Genomic DNA, 13,741 nt, shown 5'->3' with positions numbered 1-13,741 from the left:
TGTTTTGCTTCTTTTTTTTTTTTTTACAGCAAAATAACTTTCAGGACTCCACTACTGCCATTGTAATTATGAAAAACAACAAGCAAGTATTACTAGTATATGTTTTATGGTTTACTTCATGTAACGTAATCCATTTCAAGACATTGAAATCCCTTTTTGTTAATTAAGTAGTATGTATAGCATGTAACACATGCACAAGGGAATTTCTGCCAATATCCTCATGTTAAAACATGAGTGGAGGCCCAGAGCATTCAATAATCTTCACTAAAATGGATTGGTGGGGTCTTATGTAGTGGTAGAACATTAACTGAGGCAGATGGTTGTCACAGTACAGGCCTGGCTGTAAATTTAATTCAAGCAATGACATCATTTGGCTTGGGTCTATAAATACTTCTCCTTGATTGAAGGTGTTGAAACATTTGGGAGGCTCTTTGATGCTACAGGATTTGCTGGAGAGGCTGAATATTTGTGAAACCCTCTGGACTGTTGTACTGTAGTTGTCTTGTGGTCCTAAACCATGTGCTCTGGAAGTTTTGCAAAATGCCTCGGCATCACACTAATTCCTCTAGCTATCCTCTGCCTTCTGTGCAACATCTTACTTTTCTTCCCTGGAGGGCTAGTAGCTGATAGCAATGACCAAATCACTGATGAGGTGTGGTTCTTCGGGGGCATTTTGGGCTCTGGTGTTTTGGTAAGTACATTATTTTGTTGTGTAACATAATGAGTTATCTACAATGCACATCAACTTACATATGATGTTAGATTTTCAAAATCTATTAAAGGGATAATCAAATCCAGCAAATCCACAAAATCACCTTAGAAATCAATTGTCAAAGTTTCAGTGTTTTATCTGATGTAAGGGAAGAAAATTATTTGAGAAAATTGAAACTTTGAGTTGAACTCAATTAACATACTTTTGACTTAACTACTGCAATCATATTCTCACAGCAGAAAAGGCACTAAACCTTAGAGAGAAACCTTTATGTGGTCCCCTGATTTAATAATGGAATTTAGTTTAGATCAGGAGACAGGCATTACATTGTTTTGCTGACATTTACACTTAACATTAGATTGCTCATTAAAAGTGGATGTTCTTGCATAATAACATGATTCGGATAACATAACTGAAAGAAAGTAACCGCTGCTTGTAACGTCCATCCCATATGCTTCATTTCTATCCTGTAACATTTTTAACATTTAAGAGAGAAACAGTATGTTCTTTGTTGAAAATGGCTTGCTGCTGTCAGTCTACATTTAAGTGGCACACATTTTTAATGACTTCAGTCTGATATAATATGTACATGACAAATATTATTTGAGAAATATTCAGTAAATGTAGTACATTAATATTAATTATTTGAATGTGTGCTAATTATATCTATAAAATTAAAACCAAATTATGTATATAAAATGGTTCAGTACTTGCTATGTGTGTTGCTTATGAGCTGAGTTAATGGGCGCTGTTGTACAGCAATAATCCCAATAACCCTGTCCCCACTTCCCCACATCCAAATGTGCCCTTGTCAGATGATCTTCCCAGCCTTGGTCTTCCTCGGTCTGAAGAACAATGACTGCTGTGGCTGCTGTGGTAATGAGAGCTGTGGGAAACGTTTTGCGGTGAGGAAAACACGCATACACACACACAGAGACATGCATACACACACATATGTACACACACACTGCTCCTGTTAGCTCAGGGGTTCATTCCACATGACAGCTAACTTTTCACATGATTCCTCAGGACAGAGGTCCCATTATATGGGTAAACAGAATGTTACAGTCACACAGGCCGTTACAGATAGGAAATGAAACTAAAAAATGAGCACAAGTATGAATATTGTAACTGCCTTTGTCATGCATTGCATGGATCTGTCAGTGGCTGACAAACAACGCAGAAAGATTAGTAGTGGATGTCCTGCTGCACTGTTTGTAATTCACCAATGACTTGTGATATTGCATTTGCATAGAATTGGCAAACATGTATTTGTTGGAAAGTTCAAATTTCAGGAAATGTATTCACTTCCCCACTGTATAACTTGACTTGCTGTCAGCTGACATGCAAAAAAAAAAAACAATGAAAAAACAAACTAATCTTGGTTACATTTACAAAAAGTAAAGGAACCATGAAAGGAGTCCTCTGATGGTGGTCATAAATGAATAGCTTACAAAAGAGAATTTCAATAAGCATAACAGCCAGAACTTGAACTGTTTCCCACTATATGTATTGACTACTTAAGTGATACATTTTTCCATGAATAAAGACAATGGCAAGACAGATATGACTGTCAGACTGTTCCCAGATAAGCATAAATGTCTTTATTCTCCACAGATGTTCACTTCCATCATCTTTGCCGGAGTCGGGCTTGTAGGGGCTGGATACTCTACTATCGTATCCGCTGTTGCCATTAACCATGGACCCAAATGTGGCCTAACCAAAAACAGCACATATGTGTACCCTTTTATTGATGGGTAAGAAATGTCATGCTTTTGTCTTCAGTGTGGATTTTTAATTATTTGGCATGCTAGGGGGTGTAGAGGCACCAGTAAATGTTTATGTATATTTAACGTCTGGAAAACTAGAAATTACAATCCTATGCAGTTAAAACTTGTAATGGATGTCACATATCTGTAAATCGTAAGCATATACAGTAACACAATCTGAATCTCTGTTAGTCAATTTATGTTGTTGCTAACCCATGTGCTCCATGCCATATATTCAACTGATAAATGTCAGATCCATATATGGACGCAGACAGTTCTTCAGAAGAGGTCTTTGAATAAATCAAGGCCAATGTCATATGTCACCAGGCCAATGTCACCGCAGATGTGATATTCAGTTAATTCTGTGTGTTTAATCTTTAATACCTCAGTTTAGGAAGATATTGTTACACTACCATTTTATTCAGGGATGTGGTGGTGAGCTAACCGCTCTGTTTTGGCTCTGAGGTGGCGCTAATAATATTTTACTCAGTTATGTAATAATTAAAACCACCTGTCTCTACTATAATAGATCAGTGTTTCTCACCCTGGAGAGAATGTCTTAGCTTTATAACTCGGCCGGTCCTGTATGTTTTCTGAGGATTGAAAACCATTTACAGTTCCAAGAGTAGTAGTTCGGTTTAGACTCTAAAGAAGTTCTAAATGAATAAAAGCACTCTCTTGTTTGACCACCATATATTTCTTACATAACCTACATTTCCTTTAGGATATAGTTACATCTGAAAGGTCTTCAGCACCTCTGTTAACTTGATATGGGTAAAGTCCATAGCCCCTCATGTAGATACAGATTTTCGTCATGCAGAATACACGAATGTCACTCATGTTCCAGTGGTTTTCTGTTGGCTAGATAAGGAGTCAGCCTTAAGTCTCCTCTCCGTCTTTTCTGCAGAAACTACCTATCCAATCACACAATGTGGGAGCAGTGTGTGGTACCAGATAAGATCATCCCTTGGCACCTCACGTTGTTCTCTCTGCTGCTGGTGATGGGGCTGGTGCAGGTGGTTCTGTGTGCTGTGCAGGTCATCAATGGCCTCATTGGCACCATCTTCGGGGACTGTTGTGGGTGCTGTGGGGTAAGGGGCACTTACCGGCTTGTGTTGTTTGGTGGAATTTAGCACCAGCTGCACTTGTAACTTTTGCTCCAGACATCATGACATGCATACAGTGCTGTTTCATAATTTCACATCTCTCTTTAAAGTAGAGGAGCATGACTGACAGTTTAACACATTTTTTTTGCTTTATACCTAGTTTTTTAAAACATGTTAAGCTGCATTTTGTTTATCGTGAAACACCAAAGCCAGCTGTAGTGTTTCTCAAAATATTATTTCTCAATTTTGTGTTACTGTTACAAAATTGTAAAAACCATAATATTTGAATATTCTTCTATGTTTTCAAGTTTTTAAAAACTCCTTCTGAAATGTTTGTTTTCCAGAGCGATGGAGCTGCGTGACCTGACCACAATCATGCTGAAATTGTCCAAGGGCATCCTAAAGTACAAGGCCATTAACTGTCCACCACTTGTGTTTTGAATCACATATTTATGAATGAACTACTTTTGACAATGTGAAGTAATTTCAGGTCTCAGAGTCCTTTGCTGGAGGACACTGGTCTCATGACAGTGAAGGAATATAAAAAGAATGTAAGATTTGCACCTGTTGAATATTTATTTAACATGAAAAATTCCTACCTTTCTCTTTTTTACATTACAATAAACATTGTAATTTATGCACTCAACTCTAATCTTTGTAACAAATTAAGAAATACAAAACTATTCAAATACAACCACGGCAATAGTTATGAAAGTAAATGTTTTTACCAAACAATTGGAAATGACTGTGAAAGTAAAAGTTAAAGTTTGTGAGGGAAAAGTGTTCTTCCTGTCAAATGGGGAAAATAGAACATTCTCAAGCCTTTAAGTCTATAATTTGACCAAATTCTATCCCTGCTGCAATTTGGTATTAGTTAAGCATCGGCTTTTACAAAAAAAAAAAAGTGAAAACACTAAATAAGGACTCTCAAAAACAGAAGGATTGTATTCCCAGTTAAGAAATAAACAAGAAATGGAGAGATTAAAATTTAGGCCAATGGATGGCACTGCATCTACAGTGTTGCACTGAAGGTCACAGATATTTCAATTCTAAACACTATCAGGAACAAACAAAGCAAAAAAGAACAAATCATTTCAAAGCACAAAGCATATCTGGGACTAGAATTCTAAATGTAACACTACATGGCCAAATATTGAGTTACTACAACACAAATGTGACATTGTGAAGCATTAACGTCAAATGACCATGCCAAGCACCTTTTAAATGGTGCTCCGAATTGCAATCTAAAACTGGATGTAATTTTTTCAAAAAAAGCTGTGGCAATGTGTATTGCTATAATAGCAAGAAAAAGAGAGAGAAAGAAATACACTGGCCACAGTGTATCCAAGATGGTTACCAGGGAGCCCATTTTACAACCTGACAGCACCTGAAACCACATGCAGCCCATTTGAATGTGAGTTATATAACTTTACTACATTGTTCCATGTTGTTCCTGTTGACACGACCGCCCTGCTCTGAGTAAATATTTATTGTGTCCCAAGCTGTTACTGAGTTCCCTTTGTGCTTTTTTAAAAGATACTGTTTGAGTACAATGATGTTCCTCTGTCCGTTATATAAATAACACGCCTCGTTTCGATGCTTAGACTGAAGGCTATAGCCTCCGTATTTCATTTAAGCATATAGTATTTGTTTAAAGTTTATTATGACGCATATTTACGCAATAACATTACATTACAGCCACAGCGGTACCTGCTTTGTGAATTTTGAATCCCGGTATTAACGAGGTAACAACTCTATTCTGCTTTGGAAAATCGATTTTGGATGTTATGTGTGAATTTTGGCTCGTGAACATGACGATTATTGTAAATAAAACTGAAATGCTTGCTTTTTACCGTTTGCTGCCAGGCTCTCGTTATTGTCTATATACTGTAAAAGATTACAGAGGAAACACTGCCGTGAGCAGGAAACAGACACCCCCTTTAGAATTCAAGCTAAGATTTCCTGTTTATCTGTGCATTTCAGTGTGACTCATTTGTTTGCTAATTCGACTGAAAATATTCCCGTTGCATCATTGACGCCTTCTGCATCGCATTATATAGTCTAATAATGAAAATCAAAAGTGGTGTTTCGGTTCTGATCAAACTTGATAGGTTTAATTTTTTTACACGTGTAGTTACATTACATTACATTCATTTAGCAGACGCTCTTATCCAGAACGACTTCCAGCACAGCAACACATAGTTGTTCCAGTTACATTATTTTGATAAATTTTAGTAACAGTAATAGTAATAAATAGTAATTCCAGTATGAAACTTAGAAATAGAAATATATTCCATCGCAAAATATGGGGATTTGCATTTTCAGTGCAAAATAGTGAGATAAGAAGTAATTCTTAGACAAATCTGTCTGATTTTAATTCTAAATGACGATTTTTTTTAATTTAAGGAAAACCCTCGGTCAAATTAAAAAGCATCTGTAGTGACGACCATTAGATAATTGGCTATGTGACCTGTAATGTCGCCCTGTCCTCTAGCGGAATAAAGTGAAACAGCACAAGGATATGCCTTCTGGCTCAAACCGTACACTCTAAATTAACGTCACTTCTAAAGAGAAGAAACGAATGGTTTCTTCATCAAATAATGAGAAGGTATAGCTCTAAAAAAGTTTCAGCAAAATATCTCCATACTTACCTTTGTTGTCTGAACTCTCAGCTTTAAGTGTGGTGCGCTGGTTGGGGATAACCATATATGTCCGTAATTTCATATTATCCATTGACATCCAGCGAAGTTTTATGATGTTTATATTTCAAATTATTTTCCATTTCAAATTGAGTACCAATTTTTTGTTATGCTGCGTTCAATAAGCAAGACCTTATGCTCATAATGACAAAGAATGCATTTCATAAGCCATGAACAGACATTGATGTTATGGCCTAACATAACAGTTTTGACTTACACAAAGAAAGATGATGGTGCAGCTGTTACTAAATTACACGAAATAACTAGTACTTAGCCTGTTTTACCATACATAACAATGCTGATAACTGATCTACATGTACTTTATCAAATTAGATGGCCATAAATTAAATTTGGCCATTAATTACTTATTAATAAAGAAATAATGTATTCTGGACTGTATTTTGATATATAGAGTTAAATCATCATTCTGTAATATCTCAACAACTGGAGCTCAATGTTCATCTCTCAATAATTGTTAGTGATGTGGATTAAGTTTACATGTCAAACAAAGACATCAATAAAAGTTCAGATTTTGAAGAAAAACAACTGACATGAATCCACAATACTGAAACCTTTTTTAATTTTTTAAAGAAGTTACAAGAGAGGTTTATTTTGCCTATGTCATAGTCTTTGTTGAGGTTACATTTTACTAAGTGAACTCCACACTGTCATGAGATATACAGTACATAGCCATCTTTTGTCAGTGATACCAGAATTCACCAGCATGCCATCAACATTCACATTATCCTGAAACCTGCAGAGAGCACATTTCTTTTCCACATGTAGTAATGGCAGAGCAATGCACCAGTACTGTCTGTTGGCCCTATTCTAGAACCTAATCAAAGCAGTATTCCACAGCATATCATGTCACTATCACGCTCTCATTTGTGGAGCCACTACATTAATTACAACAGCCTCAAATTAATCAATTTCTTTGGGTACTTCTTCATACCTATATATTTGGATAAAGAAAGAGTTGATTAAATGCAGACTTTCCATTTTAGACTTGCTGTCCATCAAGGTGGTATACACCCCTCCTTGCTTTAGTAATACTTCATTATGTATTTGCACTGGAATAGTAATTACGTAAACAGGTTACATAACATTCCAGTAGTCATTTAAAAGGGGAGTGGCTTTGATCATCATGAAAACTTGCTTTCCAAAACACTTTCCACATGAGCCCCATTCTCCATGTGGACCCTGGGACTGTAGTCTGTTGGCTCAGATGGGAGCACAGACTCAGCAGCAGTGAGGAGACCGAAAGCTTGTATTTCAGTGAGAGTTTGTGGATGCTCCCTTACTCCACATGTGTGGCAGCAAGATATCGGAGTTTGCACAGACATCAGGTATCTTCGTTGCCTCCTCTCATCCAACCAGAGTAATTTAATCAAGGACTTCATGAGCAGTGTGCATCAAACCAAATACCTTCTAACCGTCACTTGCCTTTTCCATAATCCCATCATTTTGTTGCCTTCTCAGTCCTACCTGTCTACAGAGTAACCAAACACAGTATAACCATGTGACAGTGGCATCATAAGCCACTTCTGCCAGGAATAGCAAAAATGGGAATTCAACATGCAATACAAAAGTTGAAACAAAGGCAAGAGATGAAACTGGACTGCATCAGGGCAAGCAGAATGAAAAAGGAACCAGTTGACCCATTCGTCCAGCTCGATGATTCAAAAGTTTCCTTTACACTCAGATATATGTCACTGCTGATACAAAACACTATTTTTTGCATATTCCCTACAGTACAGATATTACAAAAATGTCCCCTTTTGGGTTTAACACCTGCCCATTTTGCAAGAGCAAAAGGACCCAACATTGGGATTTGTTCATTAAACAGACTGTAAAGCCTACTGAATGTTACACCTTTGCTGACATCTACAAAGTGAGGGCCTTCTGACCATCTGGATCATCTCTGGATGCTCTTAACATTCAGTTCATAATCATACACATTTTAATCCACAGCCAACATGTAGTGCTTTGAAATTTCAAATTTCCTAAAAAAAACCTACCTCCTAAAATGTCTAAAAGAAAAAAAAATATCATAGCTCTTGATAAATACTAAAATGCAAATTCTATATTAAAAATCTTAATATGGCACTAGATGTGAAAGAACTGATCTTGACTATTTTACAGTATATAAAAATACTGTAGTAATATATAAAAAGTACATGATACAAAACATGAGTCTACTTATGAACATCTTTGCATTACTAAGGTGTGAGCTTCAGTTTTCTAATAACTAAACTGGTATTAGCTTGAATACACTTGTTAAAATGCAAATAAAACATTGGTTATTAAAAAATTAAACTGTGTACAATTTCACTTAAAAAATCATGTTTTAAAGCTTTTATAATATTGTGCACAGTCTGAAACATTGATTTGGTAAAATCTGTATAATAGAAAAAATACATTTGTTTTTAAGGCTTTTGAGTTTATGATCATGAAACATCATAATTAAGCACATAGAAGTTGTGGGTTCAAGTCTAGGCTATGTCCCAGACTCCATAAGGCTGCATAGGTTGGAGCTGGGAACGAACAGCTTGGAAGCCAGTAGCAACCCCTGTTTAGATTTGCATTGCCAAAGGGAGCAATGGCTCCACCTACTGGCACAACAACGTCCCTGCTTGCATTCCACAGTCACAGCACAGAAAGGGCGACATCAGCCAGTTTTGTCTACATGTGTGTTGTTCCTACCCTTCTTGGAAACAGGAATGCATTATAATAATAATTTCAGATTTCAGATCAAAACACAGGGCACAAAAAGTAAATCATTCTACACAATATACAAAACCTCTACTTTATCCTCTATACCATATGAGCAAATCACTGTACAATTTTCTTTAATGCTTTTACTATTGGCCTAAAAACAAACCTTTGGTTAGTGTTTTTGTTGTTTGTTATTTATGTTTTTTCTTTGAAGACAAAGGGATCCATTTGTGACTTTTCGGCAGTTTAAAAAAAAAACAAAAGAGTGCATGTTGAAATGTGGGGGAAAAAATCACTGATTTAAAAGGAAAGTAGCACAAAGATAAGTCTTTTGTCCTCAGCTGGTGTGTCTACAGCCAGGTGAGAAATGGCTCGCTTTTGTTGAGCACAGACTCCACGTCGTTGAGGAGAGGGATGATGTCGGCTCCATCCAGGGTGCCCAGGTCCACGTTGGTGCCCGGCAGAGAATCCAGGAAGTCAGGGAAGCGGCTTTGCTGGGGAACTGTCATACTGCCCTGAGCCAGGCTCTCTCCTGCGAGAGAAACACTGCTGTCACACACTGTGTGAGGATGGAGATGGGAGGGAGAGGGAGAGGGAGAGAGAGAGAGAGAGAGAGATGGAGGAAGTGAGAAAGAAGGAGATGGAGGGAATGAGAAAGGGGGTTGGAGAGGAGAGGCAAAGAAAGGGAGGGAGAGTTAAGAGAGAGAGAGGGAGGGAAACAGAAAGGCGTACCACTGTGTGCCTTCATGTATTCAGAGGACACCAACAAACATTACATAAGAGGTGCTCGCAGTCCTTGTGAGAGGTGCCACAGATAGGTGTACCAGTGATCTAGTGTGTGTGTGTGTGTGTGTGTGTGTGCGTGTGTGTGTACGTGCATGTGCAGTGTCATACCTGTGTCCATCTCATCCACGTTGTTGAGGAAGTCCTCAGGGGTGGTGGGGATGCTGTAGCAGCCCAGGCCCAGGCCGCTGTCTGTGCTTTGCTCCCGGGAGTGGAAGGGACCGCTGTAGGGGGTCACAAAGAGCACAGGGGATCCTCAGTCCAGCATTCACAGCAACCAATCAAAACAGCCCTCATCCAGGCCAACACAGGTGAACCACGTCTCTGCTCTGGCCTTCAGACAGAACCTCTCTCTGTCTGCTCTTTAAGAACTCAGCAATATCGAATAGGCAAATATTGAACCACTGAGGCAAATAGCAAGCTATTCAGACAGTGGGACAAACACCGTGGCTGCAATTAAACTTGGCCTCCATCATAAGAGAGACCACAAGTTGGCTCTGTGGGCTGGTTCATGAAAGAATGCACTGTGGAGGAATATGCAGAGGTCGCCCTTTAAGAGGTGTAAATTGAGAACAAGGGGCAGCTGTTTAAACCTCGAGAAGGAAAGCTTCATAAAAATCTGCATGGGATGGCTGGGAGTGCAGATCTGCATTCAGGGGGAGGACTAATCCGCTTTAGGGAAACCTGAGGTCTGGGGCTGGATTTCTTAAACTCATGTAGACACAAAGGGGGGGCTGGAGTAGTAAGTCAGTAATGCCTTGACAGACAACCACAATTTTATGACACTGGTTCGTTGAGTACCTGTGAGAAGGTGGCATTTGCCTACACTGATTCCACAAAGCAGACAGAAGATGTGGAAAAAACGCAGAGAACAGTGTCTGTACTGGAGCAGGGCAGTGAAGGAGCTGAGGGAGAAAGGAGCTCGAGAGAAGGAGGGGGGAGGGGGACACTTGCCTGTTGAGGAAGGGATCGGAGCTGTTGCTGGGCATCGTGCCCTGGTTCATGGGAGTGGGGTTGATGGTGGTGGGGACTGGAGCCATGCTGTCTGAGTCCATAGGCAGCTGTCTGCAGAGTGCCACCTCCTGGGGAAAAGCAGTAAGGTCAGACCAGCTGCACTATGTCTGTGTACAGTGGATTTCTCACAGAATATGTGAATGTGTGTTCTCATGGTGAATGCGTGTGTGTGTGTGTGTGTGTGTGTGTGTGTGTGTGTGTGTGTGTGTGTGCGTGTGTGTGTGTATATAGTGTGTTTGCCAGTCAGCATGAGTACCAAGGAGTTTGTTTATAACTCAGATGCAATGTTTTCTTAAAGGAGAAGGACAAATAAATCCAGCAAACTCTGATGGCAATGATATCTGAACTGCCTCTTTTTACTGTGGGTGTCTTTCATAAGCCTTTGCTACGTGTCCACAGGAGAAGAGACAGAGAGCATCAGTGTCGTTGCCAGTCAGCACCAGATTATGCGTTCAATTTTCCACCGAGTGTCATCTTGCGAACTGAGATCTAAAATGAGATTTCCTGTCAAAGTTGGGAGAGATAATTGTCGGTGCATGGACAAAATAACTAGGTAGTGAGACAAACAGCAGTCAGGTAGCCTGAGGAGAGCAGGCTCAACACTTGAAATGTGACACTCTGTACAATTAATACACAGCCGTGTTTCACCCAGTGCTGTGTCACAGGACCAAGACACAGAAGACCACTATTTGACATGTCAAAGCCATGGCGATAAGTCACTCAGTGAAGTCCAGACCACTCCCTGTGCACTCTCTTTCCCCCCTGCTGCGTAACTGGGAGGGAGTGGTCTGAAGTGCTGTACTGCAACGCAGGTAACCTGGAAACCTGAAAACCTGAGGCGGTTCTTTTGTAATGCCAGGTATGTGGCTCTGGTGGGGGAGACCAGAGCCCGCCTCAGCCTTTTCATTGGGCTGAAAGGACTGAGCCAGAAATAGAGGCTCTGATGCTGGGACACACTTTCTTTAACTGCATCATTGGGAGATTTGTGGGTAGAGCACCTTGCCCATAGCTACGGCCATGGCGCTTGCCGTGGCAGTGTCCATAAAGTGCCCAACTGCTCTCGTTCATAGTGTCATGATCACATTTATCTGAGTGGGTGTGCAGAAGTAATTAGGTAGATATCCCATACGCATACAGCCTTATATTATAATGGCTGAATCTGTGGAACTGCTGCATGGTTTTTGAGCAGGGGAAACAGTGGGAGTGTATCATGTTCCTGCAGCTATTGTTTGCGAGTTGCCGGAGAAAAGGCTGTGGGGATGAACCGGTATCTCTGATTGCAGGGCGCGGTCAGGCAGTAAAACAGCTGTCAGAGACAGAGAAGAGACCAGACACTGACAACAGTCACAGACCGACCGAGTGGGGAGATTCCTGTAAATCATGCTACAAGAAAGATTGCCGGAAAGCCATGGCTGATTCACAGGCTTACACAATCTGACCAGGAAGAGAACACAAGTAAGTCCAAACACTGTCTACAAGCAGAGGAGCGCTTGCACGGGCCCCTGCCCGTGGATAACCTCTCAGGCCCGAGACTGGTTCTTGTGGTGCTGCTGAGGCAGTGTTTTAAGACGCAAAGCCAAGTTTCTTAGGAAGATAAACAGCTCCTCAGTGAGATCACTGTCGGACGTCAGCGCTGCTCATACTGTAAACACTGTAGGTCCCATCTGCATGTTAATACGGCTCCTCAAGAGAGGGGATTCAGACTGTGGTCTCTCTCAGTGTAAACAGAGCTATTGTAAACTGTTGTACCCTGTGGGCTTTCAGAGAGAAGCTGTCCCGCTTCACCAGATATACTGCCAAACTGGGAGCCTTGCTTCTAAAAGGGGGCATCCTGGTTCGTCCTGGTATAAACAATCTTCACAAAAAGGTTTCCTCCTTAATCCATTACAGGAACCTGTCAGTGTGTAACTGTTAGTTGGCAAGAACTGGATAAGAACAAAACTGTAGATGCTGTGGTCTGGAAGTTTGCAACCTGGGCCTTTCTACAAGTCTATTAGGAAGACTTTAGTCAATACACTGGTGATCAACAGCAATGCAGCTTGGGTTGTGAGGAAAAGGATCTGAACTGAAGTCTACTTCAATGACAGTTTTTTGCTGTTCAAAATAACCAGCACACTTCAACTGGAAGCCTGGGGATAGAGCAGTGTGCATTGTCTGTGGGACCAAAGCCACAAAGGGAAGTGCAGCTCCTCCAAACAAACTGTGGGGTCATATATTTTTACTTAATAAGCCTTTGTGTTTCCTCTCCAAACAGGGCCACCCCTTTTTCCCAACTCCCTGCAGTACAATGCCGCTTGATCTCCAATCTGATATGCAGGCTCAGTGCTTCTGTGTTATCTTTACAGTCCAGGGAGAGGCATGTTTGGCCTCACCATTGTGTTTAGTCACTCTCATCAGCTTCTCCCATCTGTCTCATCATGGTTCTCCTTCCTATCTCATCAGTTCATTCTATCTCATCTGTTTCTCCCACCTGTCTCACCAGCCTCTCCTACATGTCTCATCAACCGCTTCTTCCTGTATTACCAGCCCCTCCTACCTGTCTCATCAGCTCCTCCTGCCTCATCCGGATGCGCTCCCGCTCAATCTGGATCCGTTGCAGCCTCATCTTCTGCTGGTGTTGTTGCTGGGTGGTCAGGGGGTTGGGCAGGTTTATGAGCCCGGTCTGGGCACTCTGTTGCTGAAGGCTCTGCTGGGAAACAGGGGGGTTGGAGGCCATGGGCTGGGCCTGGGCCTGCTGCTGCTGCTGCTGCTGGTGTTGCTGCTGGTGCTGGTGCTGCTGGTGTGGCTGGTGATGGTGGGACATCACTGTGGAGAGAGACAGGCAGAGCAGTGAGCTTTACAACCACAACACTCCTGGTCTACATCTTGCGCCCCCTTTAGCAGACATATTGAGACCAAAATCCCAAGTCGACTGGTGTGAGTGACACAAAGTCAGGCCACGTA

General features: G+C 40.8%; 1 protein-coding gene across 2 annotated transcripts in view; it reads right to left on the bottom strand.

Annotated features, from left to right (window-relative positions):
* Positions 1-8,660: 8,660 nt before the first annotated feature.
* wwtr1 (WW domain containing transcription regulator 1) overlaps positions 8,661-13,741 on the bottom strand; it is a 36,613-nt gene continuing 31,532 nt past the window's right edge. For both annotated transcript variants that reach the window (XM_036522495.1, XM_036522496.1), the window contains 4 exons: positions 13,335-13,603; positions 10,739-10,866; positions 9,896-10,008; positions 8,661-9,533 (listed from right to left, as the gene is read on the bottom strand). In XM_036522495.1, coding sequence (XP_036378388.1) covers positions 9,352-9,533; positions 9,896-10,008; positions 10,739-10,866; positions 13,335-13,603 — 692 coding nt within the window. In that variant the 3' untranslated portion in view covers positions 8,661-9,351. The remainder of the gene's footprint in view (positions 9,534-9,895; positions 10,009-10,738; positions 10,867-13,334; positions 13,604-13,741) is intronic.

The sequence above is a fragment of the Megalops cyprinoides genome, chromosome 2, assembly GCF_013368585.1.
Source record: "Megalops cyprinoides isolate fMegCyp1 chromosome 2, fMegCyp1.pri, whole genome shotgun sequence".
NCBI lineage: Eukaryota > Metazoa > Chordata > Actinopteri > Elopiformes > Megalopidae > Megalops > Megalops cyprinoides.
This window is presented reverse-complemented; position numbering and strand designations above follow the sequence as displayed.